The following is a 19672-nucleotide window of genomic DNA, read 5'->3' as shown; positions in this document are numbered from 1 at the left end:
AGCGCGCGGGCTCGCATCTCCGCCGGTTTTCTTAGCTTGTGGGCCAAGACAAGCGCTACTCTTCCAGTCCTGGAAGTCACAAAGGGTGACAAAGTTTGCGGCAAGTGAGTCCCCCAGGGCCGAGAGCCGAGCCAGGCACCTCGGCAGAGCTCGGTGTTCTCGTGAGCCCCGCTCCGGGGGAGGGGAGGGGGGTGCGGGGCGCAGGCCAGAGCTCAGACGCGAGGCCCTGCGCCCCGGCCCCTCCACGGCCGACGGGGCCTCCCCCCACCCCCGCCCCGGGGCCCCTCGCCCCCCAGCTGACGCCTCTAGGAAGCAGAGACCTGCTTCCAGGGCAGGCGCCAACCCACCCACTAGGCGGGGCGTCCGGAGCCCCCACCCTGGCTCCAGCGCCCCCGCACGCGTGGCCAGGCCACTGCAGGCCCGGAGCAGTGGGCTTCGGGGGGCGCACGCAGGGAAGGTGAGCAGCGACCTGGCGCTGGCGTCGTGGGGACACGTGCTCACACTCAGTCCTGCTCCGGCGTGACCGTCCTGACGTCCGCCGCTCCTCCCGTCTGGGCTGCGGGGCTTGTTTCCGGATAGAGGCTACGCTCCTGCGCCCGCAAGTCGATGCCTCACTTCCGCACAGCACGCCCGACCCCACAGCGTAAGTCTGGTCGGGGGCAAAGGGCAGAGGTCGCAAGGCCAAGTGCTTTCGCCAGGACCAGAGCGGGTCGTCAGGGCGGAAGTGTCCTTCTCCGATCGCTCATGCAGTGCGCTGGGCACACACGACAGCTTCCTATCTGCCGGCTCCCACCAGACACGAAGGACGGCGGCGACGACTCCCGGCGGCAGGAACCGCGGCGCAAAGGTACGTGACGTCACATGCGCACGCATGCGCACATCTCACTTACGCGTCTGCCGGAAATCCACGGGTGCACCCCCGCTGCGTCCGTCTCCGAGGCTGTCACTGAAAACTGGCCCGACTGGCGCTGGACTCTAGGGAGGGGTCACCCCTGGGGGCTCCTCGCCTCCCGCCTCACGTGGACGGGACAGCTGGGGGGCAGCCGCCGAGCCCCCCTACCCTGCCCCCCGCGGCGCCCCCTTGCTGGCTCGCGGCCTCTCCTGTTCTCAGGCCCCCGCGGCCCCAGCCTCCCCAGCGGGACAGGTGGACGCACCCAGACCTCGCCTGTGCAGGCACAGGGACCCCAGGAATCTGGGGGAGTTGGGGAGGACTGCCTCCCCTGGGCTCGGAGCAGGGGTGGGGGGAGGGGCGCACACCGGCCTCTGTACGTCTCCCTCCCACCAGTCCACTCGCTCACGACGCCCCGATGCCCCGAGCAGGTGAGAATAACATGCCATTTCCTAAGGGGCGTCTCCTCGGCACAGCAGATGCTTAAAGGACTGAGCGCACAGGGAGCGCTGAGTCAGGGTCTCCACCAGTTAATCCCAGTCGCTGCGATCACTACAGACCTGGCCTGTGGTGGCTTCCGCTGAAGCTGGGATGGAAGCCGGATTGGGGTTTGTGGGGAGAGGGGAGGGGGGGCCCCTCCGGGAGAGCGCAGTGAGCGGAAACCCCGCAGCCAGCATGGAGGTGGGCTTGCCTTGGGAAGCCCCCATGGATGGGGGGGCGGGGGGGGGGGTGGCTGAGCCCCTAAGGGGCCTTCGTGTCCCTCTGAGTACAACACAAGGTTCCCTAAATGCTGCAAACACAGACACAGCCCTCAGAATCACAGCCACTTCCTGGCAAAGCAGAGGAAAACGGCACAGGAAGGCCATAAAGCTCTCGAGTTCTTTTTTCTTTTTATTGGCAAAGTAAATATATTTTTATGAAGGACCAAAGAAAATATACATAATTGTCACATATGTACACCAGCTTTATAGATTTTTTAATTTCAAATTTACACAAATGTTGATATGTTATTAAAAGATATTTTATGTAGATGTACCTATGTACAGCTTATTTACATACATTCATAGGATGTGAAATAAACCTGTCAAAACAAGCTAGTTCATTTGATATTAATCTCTAGACCAAAGAAGGAATGCATTTCTAAATCAGGATTCGGAGGCTCTATCTAGTTCTTCTACACGCAATGCAGCCTGCTCCCCTCTTTTCCCCAAGGTGACCCTGGAGGCTGGTGTCTGGATTTGTCTGGAAACAGGATGAGGGGATGAGCCGTGCTGGGTACAGATGCTCTGGGGTGAGGCTGCGTCTGTCTGCCCTGCACCGTTTAACTCAAACACATGCACTGCCAGACCCCCAAGGAGGGGGCTTTTCACCCTAATTCCGAATCTGCCCAGAGCCCAGGCTCTGCACCCCTGACTGCCCTTACCCTCCGGCAGTCAGGCTGAGCTGGAGGTCTGGGACCAAGCCACCCTCACACCACAGTGCAGCCCTGGACTTCTGGCCTACTTCCTTCTTCCCAGCACGGCTCCCTCTGGGAACTGACATTTCAAAACTGCACATTTCTTCTTCTGAGCACAAAAGGGGCGGCCTTGGCCCAGGCAGGGAGCCCAGTGGGAGAAGGTCCAGGCTCCCAGCGCGGCACAGGCCGGCCCGCTGGAAGGCACGAAGGCACAAAGGCGGGAAGGCCAGGGGTGGGGGCGCGGGGGGGGTGGGGGCCCAGCCCGGGTGCTAGGGGCCCAGCCCCCAGGGACCTGGGCGTGGCTCCGGGTCTTCCCAGGAAGGGCAGAGGGCTTGGGGGGGGGGGGGGGGCTCCGGCTTCAGGCCGCCCAGGCCAGCCCCTCGCTTCCTGCACCTCCCGGGCTCCAGAAGGTGGGTCGGCAACACCGTCACGCCCCTCGGAAGAGGCAAATAAATTATTGCTACAAAATAACTTGGTGGGTGAGGGGGCGGGGCGGCGGGCGCTCAGTTCACGGCGCGCACCGCGCGGCTGCTGCGGGGGAAGCGGTGCACCTTGACGTGCTTGGAGAGGTGGTCGCTCCGCGCGAACTTCTTCTCGCACACGGGACACTGGTAAGGCTTCACGCCCGAGTGCGAGCGCCGGTGCCGCGACAGCTCGTCCGAGCGGGAGAACCTGCGGGACACGACGCACGCGCGGCCGTCAGCGGGGCCCGCGCGGCCACACGCGCCCCGAGCGCGGCCGCGCGCTTCTCCAGGCCCCGGGGACTTCCGAATCCACCCGTGGGCGGTCACCGCCCCCAGCCCCGTCGCCCGCCCCCCGAAGGGCAAGAACTGCCAGTAAAAGGCCCAGGGCTGCCTCAGCGGTCTGCTCCCGGGCACCTGGGCCGGCGAGCGGCCTGCAACTATTCGGACAGGCGGTCAAGCCCACAACGCCCTCCGGGCGGGCAGTGTGCGGTGGGGTCACCCTGGCCCCGACTGCAGCTCTGCGGGGGGCTCCCTTGCCCCCTCGGGCCAGACCCTGGGGCTTCTATGAGCGTGGGCATGGGGAAGCCTATCCCGAGGGGACGCGGACGCCCGGGAGGTGTCTCCCCAGCCCTGCAGGGATCTCCTGGCTCCGCCGGCCTCCACTGCAGCCGACGCAGGGCCTTAGACTTGAGTCCGTGCCAGCCCCGGACACCGCTCTCCTGAAGGCGGGGGGGGGGGGGGGGGGGGGGGGGGGGGGGGGGGGGGGGGGGGGGGGGGGGGGGGGGGGGGGGCCCTGGGCTGTCACCGAACAAAACCGCACGGCTGCAAGGTACTTCTGAGCGTTTCCGTGGTTCCCCTGCCACGTCCTTGCCTTGGCCTCAGTCCGCCTGGGGGTGAGAGCTCCCGCAGCCCAGAGGCCACTGGATCTGAGCTGGACCACAGGGCTCAGACTGTTGTCACTGACTTCAGGGATCTGAAGCTCTCCCACCATGACCTTCATCCTGACAACGAGATCCTACTCCCTGCCCCCGGCCCCCAACACACACACATGCCATCTTCCTCCCGCTCCACCTTCTCCACCTGTCCTCGGGCCTTCTTGCCACAGGACATTTACACATACTTTTTCCAGTCCTGGAACGTTCTTCTCTCCCCTCTTTTTGCTTCCCCAACCCCCATCTGTTAGAGCTTAGCTCAAACCTCACTTCCTCAAGGAAGCCCTCCAGGACTGCATCCCATTCTAGGCTCCCGCAACCCAATACGCACCTCGATTTCCTGGCCCTGCCACTATTATAACTTTAAATTCATTTTCAACTTCTTAATGAATGTCAGCCTGTACCACTAGACCATCAGCTCCACGAGAAAAGACATGTGTCTTGTTCCCTGCGGTGCATCCCACAAGCAGCCCGGGGCCTGGTGCATGGAAGATGCCAGTACATGCGTTCACACGTGCGGGAGGACCCAGCAAGCACCCCCCCGAGGGTGGAGGACTGTTACGGGGCACTCGAGTCCCACTGCACGCAAATGCGCACATGTGTGCACACCACACAGTGCACACGTATGCACCCACATACACATGCTACCCCAGTGCTACATAAGCATGGAGTCCACTCCACATGGGCGCACAGGGGCGTGCGCACGCACACACGCCCAGAATGCACAGCATATGCATGGGCACACATGTACATACATGCACACCCACACGCACGCACACAGGTACCAGGCCCAAGAGCCCCCTCCTGACCTGGGGCCGCACAGCAAGAAGTAGGGTATGTGGAAGTGCCGTCCCCAAAGCAGCCGAAGCACTGGGACCGGTAGCCTACCTCTGGCCTGACCCTACTGGTGGAAGCTTAATCCCACAGCCTGTCAAGAACTGGAAAAACACGTGGCCCGAGGAAGGCCCACCTGGGCAGTAGGAAGGCCTGAGCACCAGACCGGGGCCTGGCCCACAAGCACAGAAGACAGGCAGCTCGGCCTGGCTCACCTGCCCAGGGGCCCAGGGGGCCCTGCCCCAACGGAGCAGCCAGGTTTCTGCGCTCGGAGGCTGGCACTCCACTGCCTAAGCCAGAGCGCCAACTGAGGCTGGCACGGAGCAGTGCTCTCGGCATATCTTCGGAACAATGGAAGAGCGACTGGCCCATTCGCCAGATGAGGAAACTGAGGCTCAGCGTGATGAGGGCCTGATCCGGCACCCCCAGCAAGGCCGAGGATCCTGGCACCGCTCCCTGCTGTGCCCCGCCCACCCTGATGAATGCGGAACGCCCGGCCTCCTCCACGTTGCCCGGCTGGGCGGCGTAGGTCGCTGCAGCCCTGAGCCAGGCAGGAAGCTGCGCGAGGCGCCGGCAGTCAGAGCCTGGGCCGTGCTCTCAGGCCAGGGCCACCTGCCCCCCGCAGGAGTTGAACACACAGCTTCTGTACAGGCGGGCCGCCCAGGGCAGGGACGAGCAGGAAGCACACAAACAATGCCACCAGCCTTCTGGGACCCTGGGCACCGGGATTACCTCCACCTTCCTGGCCAGGGAGCCAGGATCGGCCCCGTAGGGTTGGCAACGCCACGGCCAGGGCTCAACACAGATAAGGGGCTTGCCAGGGTCGCAGAGCCAGCAGAAGGGCAGGATCCTTTCAGGTCCCTGCCTCCCCAGGAGCCCTGCGTGGTCCCGGGCAAAACGGCCTCACTCATCCAATGACGACTTTGGGATTCTGGCCCACCTGCCGGGACTCGTCTTAGAGGCCAAAGGAGGGGACATAATGGCCACAGTGGCCCTCTCATCCCGGGGACGCCATGGGCGCCAGGCCTGAGAACAAGCTGTCCCTACCTGCAAGCCTCCTCCCTGCTGCCCCAGGGCCTTGTGACCTGAGAGGTCTGTCTGTCCCTGGGAAGTGACAGTCTCGGAAGATCCCTACCTCACACCGTCACATCCTCCCAGCCTCTGGCGGAGCCTGGGGACCGCACAGCGGGGGGGGGGGGGGGGGGGGGGGGGGGGGGGGGGGGGGGGGGGGGGGGGGGGAGCAGGTGCCTAAGCTGCAGACTCTGCAGGCCCTCAGCTCCACCATCCAGGACCAGGTAACCTGGGCAAGTCCCCAAGTTCTCCGAGGCTCCGCTTCCCCCCCTGGAGACGGGAAAGTGACGGATCTGCCTCAGAGGACCGTGGGGCTTGTAACGGGCACCTGAGGGTTTAGAACAGTGCACAGCACGTGGCAGTGACTCAATGACTGTGAGCTCTGATCACCCGTAAGGAGCTCAGCGCAGCGCCTGCTCCCCGGTGACATCCAGGAGCACATGGGGCAGCACCGTGATGTGTGTTGCCGGCGTGAAGCAGCCCGTAACGTCGGCCCCACCACTGGCACACCCAGCACCTTTGTGCAAAGCGCCCGTTCCATCAGCCAGAAAGGTCTCAAGGCCTGCAATGGGAACGGTGCCTCCCTGAAGCCGTACAGTGTACAACCTGCCCAACAGCACTTGGGGCAAGGGGGTGGAGAATGCCTTGTTAAAAGGGGCAGCAGTGACACAGGGGCCAAGCAGGCCAGCAGTGTGCCACCAGGTCTGGGTCCTGTCCCTGCCACCTCCTGGCTCTGGGGCCTCAGACCCATAACCACCCTCTTCGGGGCCTCCTGTGTCCAACCGGGGGTGACCACAGAACCTGCCACACAGGGCTGCTAGAAGCCCTTCACAGTCGCGCGAGCCGCGGAAGGAGGGTGTTCTTACTGGATGGAACGGCGTGGCCATTCCGGAACACGACGTTCTGCTGCCGTGAACAAAAGGGGCCTGTGTCTGAGAGCGTAGCAAGGAAACTTCTAGGAAGGTGGGCACACAGCCACTTCCCAGGCAGACTGGAACAGGGAAAGTCTGGTTTCGGCCCCGTCGAGGATGCCAGAACCACGTCACAAGAAGGAAGGGGACAGAGAATACTGGGTTCAGGATCAAAAGCAGAAGGAAGTGGGGGCTGGTTACCTGGCACATGATGGCCTGGCTGGGGGGGGCCGTGGGGGACACACCATCCATTTCACAAAGGAGCACAGGACACAGGGCCAGGGCCAGAACCAGCCCGGCGGGATGAAGAGCAAACTGCTCACAGGGCCACGGGGAGAGAGGTGGCCCTGGGCGTGGTAAGTTCCCCATACGCGGAGCAGGAATGCAGGAGTGCGAGGGCCTCCCTCCCCACGCTGGAGCCCTCGCTGGAGGTCCGCACAGCGGGCTGGAGACAGGCCCTGAGTCTGGGTGCAGGACGTCGAGGGGCAAACAGCCTGGGTTGGATTCCGGACTCTGCCGCTCACTAGCTGCGTGACCAAGGAGAACTTCCTTAACTGTTCTGTGCCTCGAATTCCTCCTCTTATAAGTGGGGACGGCACACTGAGGCCTACCTTGTGGGCTTATTTGGAGCGTTAAATGAGTGACTTTGGAATGTTCAGAGCACGCATCAGAGCTATTGCTCTTTGCTAGTAGCCCAGAAGCCCAACATCTGAAAGAGCTGACGGCTTCGTGGGGGAGAGAGGACGCCCCGCCATGGCGGTCCCGGGTGCGCGGGGAGAGAGGCTGAGGGAACGGCCAGCCCCGTAGCTGTCCCGGTGGGAAAGGCATGCCCAGGGAGGCTGGCCAGCAGATCATGCCAGAGCGAGAAGTCTGCCTAGGAATCTAAGTGTACCAAAGTACATGAAGAGGCAGGAGTAGCCTCATAAAGTAATGAGCTCCTCGTGGCGGGACGTATGCAACCAAGTACGGGGATCTGTGGAAGGGATTCCCACTCTGAGCCCCGTAGAGTAGTGCCCGGAATACAGTAAGTGGCCAGAGAACATGGCGCCCGATAGTCATCACCACCACCACTTCCGTCGTCCTGTCCAGACCAAAGCCCGTTGGCCCGCCTGCTCAACTGCTGCATATCTGTATTTCCAGGGGTTCGGGATGCCCGAAGGCCAGCGAGCGCGCAGGAGGGTGAGCCGATGCCCAACTCCACCACGGCCCCGCCCCCACCAAGAGGAAAATGCAGCTACGAGGCGCCCTGTGGGTCTGGGGCGCCTCTGAAACGACACTCGCCTCTGCCCTTGCGTGAGAACCAGCACCACCAACGAGAAGGGGGTCATGCCGAGCACCCCCGCACCCCTGGTCCTGGTGGGGGGAGGTAGGGAGCAGGCCCTCCACTTCACGGATGGGGAAACTGAGGCTTGGCCAGGGGGGAGCTCCCCAAGGGCACAGAGTAAGTCAGAAGCTGGTCTAGGCTGAGGCTCCTCACCACTGCCACCAGCTACCCCTCCCCACCCAAGGTCAATGCCCCTCCCTTCTACAGTCAAGCTCCTGCCTCTCCGGCCCCAGTGTCTTGGCTTCCCCAAGCTCTGACCACCAACACCGCGTAACCACCTACGGCAGGGGGGTCAGCGAGGGGTGTGAGAGCAGCGCGGACACCCTATGGGTGTCAGCACTGTGGGGCCAGAGTGCAGGGTCCTGCGGAAGCCCCGTGGGCCCGTCTGGTGGGTGCCTTGGGGCAGCGGCCGCGTGAGACCCTTCATCAGGAAGGGCCTCCGTAACCCAAAACGCTATTTGGGAAAGTCTCTTCCTCGGCCAGCTCAGCCCTCCCTGGAACGAGGCCGTGGCCAGCACCTCCCAACCCGGGGCCGGCCCTCCCGAGCTGCCAGGTGAGGCTGACGGAGGAGCTGCAGACCGCCTCCTGCCGGCCACACCCACACGGACGCACACGCGCGGACAAGGCCCACAGCACGCGTGGCCACGCGACACGCCAAGACGCACGTGAAGAAAGCAAGCGCACGCAGCCACACGCCCACGTGTGAGGGCTGCACGCAGACGGGCGTGCCAGGTCGCTCTCTCACGCACACCCACAAAGCAGCCACGGCAGTAAGGCCGCGAATCTGCTGGTAGCGCACGCTGCCCTTCCCCCCCCCCCATAAGCCAGGTCCCCACAGGGAGGCCCCTGGGGGTGTGAGCTCCCGGCTGCCTGCTTTTCAGGGAAAGGTGCACAAGCCCCCCCACCGAGAGGTGATCTGGGGGCCCCCGGGGGGGTGACCCGCGGGCCGAGCAGCCCTGGAGCAAGAGCCTGGCCCTCCGGGAGCTGGCTTCTCTTGTCGCACCAGAGTCTGGAAGGGCTTTGCTGCAGCAGCCCCAGCCTGGGCCTCCCTCACAGCTTCCCAAATGCACCTTCACATACCCCCAGGGGAGCAAGGACCAGGCCCAGCCCAGGTGTCCAGGGACAGCTCCCAGTGAAGCTGGTCCCTCTGGTCGGAAAAGCAGGGTTTTCAGGATGTGACGCCTCTGCTGCGACCCTCTGGGCCCAAATCCTGTTTACAAAGCGGTGTGGCCTTGGGCAAGTCACCTGGCCTGAGCCTGTTTGCTCAGCTGTCAGGGCAGTACTGGCCCTGAGGGGCTCTGGGAGGGAGCAGCGCACACATGGCCACGGCCCCGTCTGGCACACGGCCCTCCGTCTGTCATTCTTAGCTGCGCTTGTTACAACTACGAGAGCCCTCCGGCCACGGACCAGCTCCTCGCCCTCAGCAGGAGCCGCCGCAAGTCGGCCCCGGTCATTTTGAAACTGGAGACCGGGTGGCCGGAGGCTCAGTGATCGGGAGGCAAAGAGGCCACGGAAAGCTGCAGGCGGCCGTGCGAGCCCTGGGCCCGCTCCCTGCCTGCCCCGTCTCCCCTTCCTCGGCAGCCTGATCTAACGGTGAACCAGGCCTTGACCACACACCCAGGGGAGCAGAGACGAGCGGGCCGCACTCACGGCCCGGCCTGTCACCTGCCATACTGACCTCCAGCCGCAGCCTGGCCAGGTGCAGGCAAAGGGCTTCTCGCCTGTGTGCCGGCGCAGGTGCGCCTTCAGGTGGCTGCTCTTGGTGTACATCTTGCTGCAGCCGGGGAAAGTACATTTGTGCATTTTGATGAGTTCTGCCGCCGGACTCTTGGGAAACTTCTGGCCCATGAGGAGGCCGGCGGGCCCGGGCCCCAGGGGTCCCGACCCAATGGGCTTGGCAGCGATGGGCACGGGGGCGATACGCACGAACTTGGAGGGCAGGTTCACATTGGAGGAGGGCACCACCTGGGGTACAAGGGCAAAGGTCTGACCCTGGATGTTGACCAGGAGCTGGGCCACCTTGACGCTCTCCGGCGCCTGCCCAGGGGAGGCGGGCTCGTTGCCCGCCTCCTGCTTCACCTGCACGGGCTGGATGTGCAGCAGCACGGGCAGGGGGCCGTCAGACGTGGGCCCCCCACCCGGACTCTGGCCGCCACCCACACTGGCGCCACCCACAGGGGGAGTGCCACGCTCTCTCCCACCGGACCCGGGATGGAGGAGGTGGCCCCTGTGTGGCCCGGCCGAGAGCTGGTCGCAGGCCTCCGAGTCCTTGCCGCCGCTCTCCGGGGCCTCCTTGACCCCCAGCTCCATGTTCTCCTCCAGAAACTCCTCAATCTCCTCCAGGGTGGGCTGGAAGGGCCTCGGGACGTCATCAGGGTCACCCTCACCCACAGGAAACGCGGGGAAGCAGAAGTGCCCCCCCTTCACGGGTGCCGGTGCCCGCCGCCAGGACCCCCAGGCCACGGGGCCACTGCTGGCCCCGATGCCGCCGCCGCCGCCGCCGCCCAGCGTGGCCTGGGACAGCAGGAAGTCCAAGATGCTCTCCTGGCCTTCGGCGCCCGGGCCGCCGCTGTAGCAGGAGCAGACTGCTTGTGAGTCCGGGCTGGCACAGGAACACAGGCTGGAGGCGTCGCTGTCGTCCTCTGAGAGGGGCGAGGGCAGCATGTGGTACACCCGCCCGCCGGCCAGCCTGTCGCCCACATAACTGACTGGGCACTTCGGCGACGAGAAGGTCTCGTCCACTGGAAGTAAGTGGTCCACCATGCTGGCCTGGCCGTGCCGGTGGCGGCTGCAGAGAAGAGCAGAGGAGGCCTGGTCAGGGGGACGGCACGTTCACCTGCCCCCTCGTGGGTCTGTGCCCCCCACCCCCACCCCGCTGCCTGCCCACAGCCTCCCGTTGCCAAATGCCTGGATCCTGTCTCCATCCCATCCCGTGGGAGAAGTCTGTCTGCAAGAGTGTTTTCCGAAATTGCACCACCTGTTTGCAAAAGAGCGCTCTCCAAGCCCGTTGCACAATCTGGGGTACTTCTGGTTTCAAACAGGTTTTCCAGAACAATCCTGGGAAAGAGCATGCGCGTATCTGTGAATGACTGTGAGTGCGTGTGAGCGAGAAAGTATGTGAGGGGGTGTCTGTACCCTGAAATGGCCAAGGTGGGGGAACCTCGTGCCGCTGATCGGAGTGGCTGCCTTTCTGAGGACACCTGACCTCAGCTTCATTCTTGAGTCACTGCAAGGGGGCAGGAGGATGGCCATTTGCCCTCTGACCCCGGTGTCACTGGGGCCTGGGTAGGGTTGCCAGATTAAGCAAATAAAACGACAGGCCCCGCAGTCAGATTTGAATTTCAGGTTTAAAAAAAACAAGCAACGTTTAAGGTAAGTATGTCCCAAGCATTAAATGGGATATGCTCATATTACAAAATTATGTGATCTGAGACTGAACCTCAACTTGGCAGTCTATATTTTAATCGGACAAGTCTAATTTGTGGCAAAAAAAAAAAAAAAAAAAAAGACCCATATTAAAGACCTCACAGGCTGTTTCCCCATCTGAAGGGGGAGAGCTCATCCACCCTCTTGTTCTCAGACTCCTCCAGCCTCAACTGCCTCTTCTGTGAAATGGGAGAGGCAGGGATGGAACAAAGTGCCCTCAACTCTACCCAGACACTTTCCTGAGGCTTTGCCACTGGGTGGACAGGGCCCTGCCCCACAGTGATAACTCAAACGGGCAAAAGTGGACCCGGGTCCCAGGGTCCTTGCACGGCCATTACCCCATTTGGCTACGCGACCCCCTGGTGGGATGAGAGATAAGATGCCCTTGGCCCGTACCCCACGGAGCACTCACCACCTCAGGAAGGCCCAGCTACCTCCTGTCTTCCCACTAGACCGTGAACTCCATGACGGCAGGCTGCTCTGCTGGGTCCCCACTGTGTTCCCAGCTTCCGGCATGGCAGCTAGTGCCCAGGAGGGGCTCAGAGAATATCAACAGACAAGAGAGGGGACATCTGTGTCCTCCGAAGGCCATGCTAGGTCTGGTGTCCAAGGAGAGTCAACAGTGTACGGCTATGATGGAGCCACTTCCGTGGACCTTTGTCCCCGCCCAGTGACCAGTGAGGTCGGGGAACAGGGAACGATCTACATCTGAGGCCAGAGAGCCTGCTGCCTATTGGCGCCCTGCACCCACTCCTACGCCCGTCTCCAGGGCCACTGCTGGGCCTGGCACACGGCACGACTTTAGAGTCGACAGGCCTGGCCTCGGATGGAGACCTGTCAGGGCCATAGTCCTCATCAGGGCAAAAAACCCTGGGCAAGTCCTTGCTCGCCCCAAATCTCAGTCTCCCCATCTATCCCAGGCCCCGGTGACCTCAGTTCCTCACCTATCCAGGAAGCTTCCTGGAGCTCCAGGAAACTAAGGCAAGGTGGATTGTCTCCGGCAGGTCTGTACCCCAGGGCAGTTTTGCCAGGAGGTTATCTGGCTCTTTAATTTTAAATACTCAATTTAAAAGGATTGAAAACTGGAAGTTGTAAAATACATGCTATTCACCAAATCAGGTGCTAGGAAGGAAGAGAAGTGCCAGATGATGTGAAGAGCAACGAGGCTGTGCAGAGCCCACACTGGGCCCTGCCCCCCCCCCCCCGGCTTTCGCCCACTCTCTGAGTGGGGGCCTCTGCTCTGGCCTCTGCAGCTTAGCTGGGCAACCTCGGGCAGGTGGCGCAACTTCTCTGTGTCTGTATCTTGGTCTGTTGGCTAGGGATGCTGCCAGTGGCGTCTAGCTCCCAGGCTACTGAAAGAGTTCAATGGGCTAACACAAGGTGAACACTTCCTAGAGGGGCTGGGATGCACTCGGGCGTTGGTCAGTACCGGCCGTTAGGGTTAACCTCCAAACAGGTGAACACGTGGTCCTTGTGCCCTTGTGATGTGATCCTAAGGAATCAGAGAGGCCTTGGGCAAGTCCTTGCTCTCCCCAAATCTCAGCCTTCCTAGAACCTAGGAACAGGCCTTAGCTAGTGGTAAGAGGCCATCAGGCCATGTTCTTGTCCACTTAAAACTCTCCCCCTGAAATGTGATCACCAACTGAATATCACACGATAGTAAGCAGTTAGTGTTCATATTTTTAAGTGCGACGACGGTATTGTAGCTGATACTTAGATATCCACAGATGAAATGGTATAAAAAGAAATGGGGGGGTAAGTACAATAGGGAAGGTAGGAGAAAACCTCTAAGTTCCCTAGGCTAGGTGACCCCATCTTACCCAGGCACGTGGGCCTTGCCCGTCTCGCCCAGGCCGCCCCTCTCCTGCTCCACTCCACCCTGACTGCGCTCCCTCTTCCCCTAACACTCCAAGTGGCAGGGCCTTACTTAGATCTCAGCTCCGAAGTCGCTGGCTCTCCCCTGACCCCTCCGTTAAATCATCCCACACTGTGTTCTTCCACCCTTTGGTACCAGGGGGCGAGGATGTTGGTTACGGGGTTTGTGTACTTTATTTTCTATTTACCTCCCCACCAAAATACAAGCTGTTCTGACGCTCCAGTCGGCCACCACGCCAGACTCCAAAACAGGACCCGGCAGAAAATTGCGGGTGGAGGGAGGGGCGCTTGGGGAAGTCAGGCAGGGGGTAGGGGCCGGGGGTTCTCCCAGGAACAGAACGGCCAGGGTCCGGCGGCAGCGTCTTAAGGCAGGGCCGGGCGGCCGGCGCGGCGCGCGGCGGCTCTGGGAGCAGAGAAGCGGCTGTGGGAGCAGCCGGCGGCACGTGGCTCGGCCAGAAGCGCGGCCCGCGCAGGGGGAGGGGACGCGCTGCTCCGGGCCCCGGCCCCGGCCGGACTCCGCCCCCTCCCCCTCCCCCGGCCCGGCCGGGCCGGGCCCGCTGTTTATCCTCCCGGGGACACAGCGGCTGCAGGAACAACATGTAATTGATAACGAGCCCAGCGCCGGCCAAGGGCTTGCCATTGGGTCAGCGTGCAAATCACGGGGGTGGCGGGTGGGGGCCGCCCTTCAAAATAAGAGTCTCCGGTCCCTGCGCCACCCGCAGGCACCAAAGTCGCAGAGCCCAGGCGTCCTCCCACCTGTAGGGCGGCGGGGGGCTCCCACGGGCCACCCGGTCCTTGGGGGAAAGGTGATTTGAGGGGCTCAAGCATTTGGGGATTTTTTTTTTTTTTGGTCACCTTCCCAGGGACTGAGCGAGAAAAATGCCCCTCGGGCGACCTGGGAGGGGGGCTCCTTAGGGAATACCATAGTGGGGGGGGGCCGCACGGCCACGGCGGGTGGGGGGGCCTCTCTGCCCCTGCCACCCCGCGGCCATCGTCCTGCTACTGTGCAGGGGAAAACACCAGGGCACTCGGCGTGGGCAGTAGAAGCAAGCGATGTGTGAGCGGCGCGGGTGTGAGTCCGTGTCGTGTGACTGTGCGTGTGCGGCCGCGGTGTGGCGGTGCCGGGGGGTGTCCGCGACACGCTCGCGCGTGGGGCTGGCGCGGGTGCCCGCGCGCGCCTGTAGGAGGCGCCTGGCAAAGGGAGACCTCTCGGCAGAGCCCCGGAGCGGCGCCCGTCGGGCACCGTGCCCTCGGCCCGTGCCCCCTCCCCGGCGGCCACGGCTGCGGCGACCGACAGTAACCCCTCCGCCACAGCCCCCTCGCCCCCCCCCGCGGCCCGCTCCGGCCGCCGGGCCCCGCCGGTGCGCGCCATATGGGAGGGCCGGCTCGCGAGGCGCGCAGGACCCGGGGGCCAGGCGCCGAGGCAGCGGCCCGGACACGCGCGGGGAAAGCGCCGACGGGCACGGGGGTCACTCTCCCGCGGGCTCGCCCGACCCCGGGCCCCGCGCGGCGGCTCGCCCGGCTCCTCGGCGTTTCCTCCGGCAGCGGCGCGGGCACCCGGCCGCCCCGCCAGAGCCCCGCCGGCGCCCCGCCGCCCCACGCGCGTCCCGACCAGCCCCCTGGGCTCCCGGAGCCGCGTCCGCGCGGCCGTCCGGCCTCCCAGAGCCTCTCCCACCTGAACTTGGCGCACGCCCGGCTGGCGGCCAGGCCCCGGCGGTGCTGAGGCCCCGGGGGCTGGGCGGGGGGCGGCGGCCTGGCTCCCGGTCCGGCGGCGGCCGCGGGCCCAGCCGCGGGTCCCACGCTGGCTCGCTCGCCCGCTGGCCGGCGGGTCGCTGCGGCCGAGCACTCGCCCGCCGCCGCTCGCTCTGCGCTCACTCCCCGCGGCTCACGTGACGCCGCGGGCGCCGCGAAGGCTCGCAGGAGGCTCGGCCCCGGCCGCGCGCCCCATTGGCCCGCGCCGCGCGTCACGCGCCCCGGCCCGCCCCGGCCCCGCCCCGGCCCGGCCCCGCCCCTCCTCCGCCCCCGCCCCCGCCCTGGCCCCGGCCCCGCCCCTCCCCCGGCGCCGCGCTCCGGCTGCGGGAGCCGTCGGCCGCGCGCAACCCGGGGTCTCCGGCCACTCCCCCTCCCCCCGCCCCGGCAGCGGCCTCGCGCCGTCCGCGGGAGTCGCTTCCGCAGCTCGGCCCCCAGGTGAGGACGGGAGACTGGCCGCGGGCCCCGCGAGAAACGGGGTCCCGGCGAGGGCGGGCGCCGTGGGGCCGCCGGGGCCAGTGTGGCCTCCACCCCCACTGCCACCTCCGCTGCGGCACCCGCGCTGGCCCCCCGCTGTGGGCCGGGCGAAGCGGGGGTTCCCCCGGGGACGCGCCGCTGGAGAAACACGGTACGGTCTTCCTGCTGGGCGATCGCGGCCGCCCTCGGGGAAGGGCGCGCTCGGGGCGCCGCCCCCCAGCCTCCCAGCCTCCCGGCCTCCCGGACGGGCTGAGCGCATGGGGCCCCTGCCCCGAACCCGTGGCCTCGGTGGTCTGGGCCGCCTTCCTGAGGACCGAGCTGGGCTTCACCCTCAGGCCGCCGCGGCCCGCGGGAAGGGCGAGACCCCGCACCCGGCTGCTCCCTCTAACCCACACTCCTGCGGGATCCGCCCGGGGTCGCTCGGCTGGTAAGGAGAGAGGAGGGGGTGAGGCCGAGCCCGTCCACCTGCCCAGGGAGGGCATTTTCCGGGCAACACAGGGACACGTGGGCAGAGCCCTTCTGAGAAGCTGACACCCTTTCCCGCCCTGGCCTGCGAGATGGAGGGCATTCCCAGGACCCTGCCAGGCAGCGCTCAGAGCCAGGAGCGGTCCCTGCTCTCTGGGTGCTGGGTGTCTGGGCTCCTGAGTCCCGGCCAGTGCCTGCCCCTAGCTCACGTGGCCCTCCCTGTGTGCCCAGCTGGGGCCAGGGGTGCGGGCGGTTAGGGGACACCAGTGCCACAGATGAAGCACATCCACAGCAGCTTCAGCACATAGCTGGTCAGAAACTGAAAAGCAGAGAAGGGTAAATACGGTGGGACTTCACTTCTCTGGAATGCTAAAAACTAACAAAAAACCTCGTAGAAAAAGAGATCCGACCCCAGAAGCAGAGGGCGGGGGGGAGAGGGAATTGGAGAAGGGAGTCAAAAGGTACAGAACTTATAGGGGGCGCCTGGGTGGCTTAGTCGGTTAAGCGTCCGACTTTCGCTTAGGTCATGATCTCGCGGTTCGTGGGTTCGAGCCCCACGTCGGGCTCTGTGCTGACTGCCAGCTCACAGCCTAGAGCCTGTTTCAGATTCTGTGTCTCCCTCTCTCTCTGACCCTCCCCTGCTCACGCTGTCTCTCTCTCTCTCCTAGAAATCAATAAAACATTTAAAAAAAAAAAAGGTACAGAACTTCCAGGTGTAAGAGAACTAAGTCCCGGGAAGCCACGTGCAACATAAGGTACTATAGTGCTGTGTGACAGCCAGGAAAGTGATCACGAGAGTGGATCCCAAGATCTCACCGGATCCACCAAAAAGAAAGACATTTTTCTTTTTTTTTCCTTTACTTTTTTTTTTTTGTATTTATATGGGATGATGGCTGCTAACTAAACGTACTACGGTAATTATTTCAGAACATTTGCGAGTCCATGTTATGCTGTATTCACTAAACTCATACAGTGCTGCGTGTCAGTTATGTCTCAATAAAACTGGGGGTGGGGGGGGACCGAAGGATAGCCAAGGTGCCCCTGTTACAACCTGAGTCAGATCATGTCTCTCCTTGACGTCAGAACGTTCCAGGGCTTCCCAGCATCGCAGCCGGCAATGCCGTACGGGATCTGCACTGACTCTCTGCCGCTTTCCCCTTGCTCACATCTTTCCAGCCACAGTGGCCTCCTTGAAGTTCCCCAAACACACCAGACACAGTCCTACCCCAGAGCCGTCGCGTGTGCTGTTCCGCTGCTATAGTTTATATTTTATTTGTTTTTGTCTCCTCCAATAGGATGTAAGCTCCACCTATTCACCTGTTTCCTTCCTTTTTCCAGCATCAGGCACGCAGTAAGTGCTCAGTTGTCGAAATAATGAATTTCTGAAAGACTTAAAGCAAAAAGGTCAGCAAAAAGGGCGGCTTCAGAGCAATTAACAGGACTGAGGGACTTACCCCAAATGAGTTAAGGACTTGGCCACTGGAGCAATTAGAAGATGTTTCCCCAGAGAGACCCAGAGCGCCCTCAAGCGAGTTTCCAGGGGCCGCCTATGTACAGGGTGACTTCTCTCCGCTTCAGTCCCCTCCTGCCTCCAGCACCCACCTTGGCCTGGTGAATGGCGATCATCTTTCAGCTGTCAGCCCACACTTACCTTCCCTGGGGACACAGTCCCATTAAAACCTTCTCTCCTCCCTCCAGGCTACGCCAGGTCTCACGTGCCCATCCTCCGTGGCCCAGAGCCCCGGAGGTAGTAGGGCCTCAGGAAACCTGTGTTGACAAAATAAATAAATGAATGAGAGAATGGGGGAACACGGGTAGCCTAAGTAGCTAATGGCCACCTGCGCAGCTACGTACGGCTCTATCTAAGGAGAACGACTCTGCCCATATCGGGAGGAGAATCTGTTACTAAGGAAAAGAACCCAGGTAGTATTCTCCCAAACAGACGGCAAAGAGAAAGAAATATTTCTCATCATGGCGATGAAAACCTCCCACATACTTTCCCTCTGAATTCATTCCTTCCCTCCTTGTTCACCGTGTCCCATAGCAAAGGCCCTGAGCCCCTGGTGCCTGTCCAGCCCTGACGGGATGCAAAGGCCCCAGGGACGGACATGGGGCTCGCCTCTAGGGCAGGGGCTCCCGCTTTCCCTGTTTCGAGGACACAGATGCAGCTCTGGGGGACAGAGGGCTCCTCGGCTTCCCTCCTCCCCGTCTCTGCCGCGAATGGTGGTCTGTCTGGCATCTGCCAGAATTCCACACTGGGAGGCAGCCCGCTTCTCGGCCCAGCGGGGCTGTGTTTATGGCAGCCTGGCCTCCAGTCCTGGTAGAGTCCTCTAGCCAGCTGAGAGCGGCATGGGGCAAGTTCGTTTGCCCATCAGAGCCTCCGTTTGCTCATCTATAAAATGGGTGCCACGACCCCCGTCTTAATTACCTCCCAGTGTTGTCGGAGGTGCACATATGGTAATAGATGGGGAAAGGCATTGGAAGAGTCGAGAGACTGAGGAGGGGCAGTTATGAGCACCGGGCAACGCTGGGGGACAGGGACCTGGCACACGGTCCCCCGGGCAGCAGGACGATGGCGGTGCAGGAGGTAAGTAAGCTCTAACTGGGCAGTAAGGAGCTCCACTTGGAGGAGGGAGTGCCTTTGCTGAGAAGCGTCTGTCCGGGCTCCCTGGGAGAGGAGGCGTTCCGGGCGTGCTCAGCCGGAAAACATAAGGAAGCCTATGAATCAGTGGCCACGCTGTGGATGGAAACACGGGTGTAGACTCTGTCCCCTTACGGGTTCCAGCCCAAGTCTCTTGTACTGCCATCCAGGCCATTCATTTGAGTAATTCTTTTTTTTTTTTTTTTTTAAGTTTATTTATCGTGAAAGAAAGAGAGCGAGCGAGAGAGAGAGCGCGCACACACAGGCAGAGAGAGAATCCCAAGCAGGCTCCACACCATCAGTGCAGAGCCCGACGCAGGGCTCGATCTCAGAAACTGTGAGATCACAACCTGAGCTGAAATCAAGTGGGGCACCTAACCAACTGAGCCACCCAGGCGTCCCTTGAGTAATTCTTTTAAAAGTAACACCCGCCCATTGTTTTAGTGTTGAAGCACCACAGAAAGGCATGAAATACAGAGCAAAATCCCGCTCGGCCTCAGTTCCACTCAGCATTTCTGTTTTCATATGACTCGATTGTACATAATATGCTCGTCTCTTGTGTATCCATAAAGGAAGCGAATGGCGCCCCCTTTCTGTGTGCTACACATTCTGTGTTTGCCCTTCCAGAGCTCTGCCCTTCTGCCCAGCTCTGTGCCCCCGGAGGCTCATCTGCACAGACCATGAAGGGGGGGCCCTTTGGTTTCCGGGAGGGTTTGGCCAGCAGGTGGCCCTGGTAGCAGATGTGAGGGACATGACATTGGGTGTGTCCCCTGCGGGCCACTGGCAGCTGGCTGTGCGTCTGCAGTGGGCGTGGCTCCTCTCAGGCACCGCTTCCTGAAGCCCCTCCCCTCCTAACCCTTGCCCAGAACGCCCTCATCCTCGCCCCAAATCCTTCTTCCAGGCCCGTCTGGGGGCGACCCTCCTTGCTGGTTTCTCCAGCTTTTAGGTTAATGACATGGCGGTGCACGCATCGCACTTCACAGACACTCACTTTTTTTGTCTCCAGAACACTCCCGAGGTCAGCATTGCACATGAGGAAGTGATGCTCAGAGGGGAGCGTGTCCGCGGGGTCCAATGACACGGTCAGGCGGCCCCGGGGGGGGGGGGCCCTGTCCGGGCGGGCTCCTGAGGCCTGGCTGAGGGGCTGGGCACCCGGCT

General features: G+C 62.7%; 1 protein-coding gene across 1 annotated transcript; it reads right to left on the bottom strand.

Annotated features, from left to right (window-relative positions):
* Window positions 1-1859: 1859 nt before the first annotated feature.
* On the bottom strand, window positions 1860-14907 carry KLF15 (Kruppel like factor 15). The gene is made up of 3 exons (XM_039218515.1): window positions 14858-14907; window positions 9560-10669; window positions 1860-3017 (listed from the first exon to the last, which is right to left on the bottom strand). The coding sequence occupies exons 2-3, from the start codon at window positions 10642-10644 to the stop codon at window positions 2849-2851; spliced, it is 1254 nt and encodes a 417-aa protein (XP_039074446.1). The 5' UTR covers window positions 10645-10669; window positions 14858-14907; the 3' UTR covers window positions 1860-2848.
* Window positions 14908-19672: the final 4765 nt, after the last annotated feature.

Source organism: Hyaena hyaena, unplaced genomic scaffold (assembly GCF_003009895.1).
Source record: "Hyaena hyaena isolate Hyena2069 unplaced genomic scaffold, ASM300989v1 scaffold_775, whole genome shotgun sequence".
NCBI lineage: Eukaryota > Metazoa > Chordata > Mammalia > Carnivora > Hyaenidae > Hyaena > Hyaena hyaena.
This window is presented reverse-complemented; position numbering and strand designations above follow the sequence as displayed.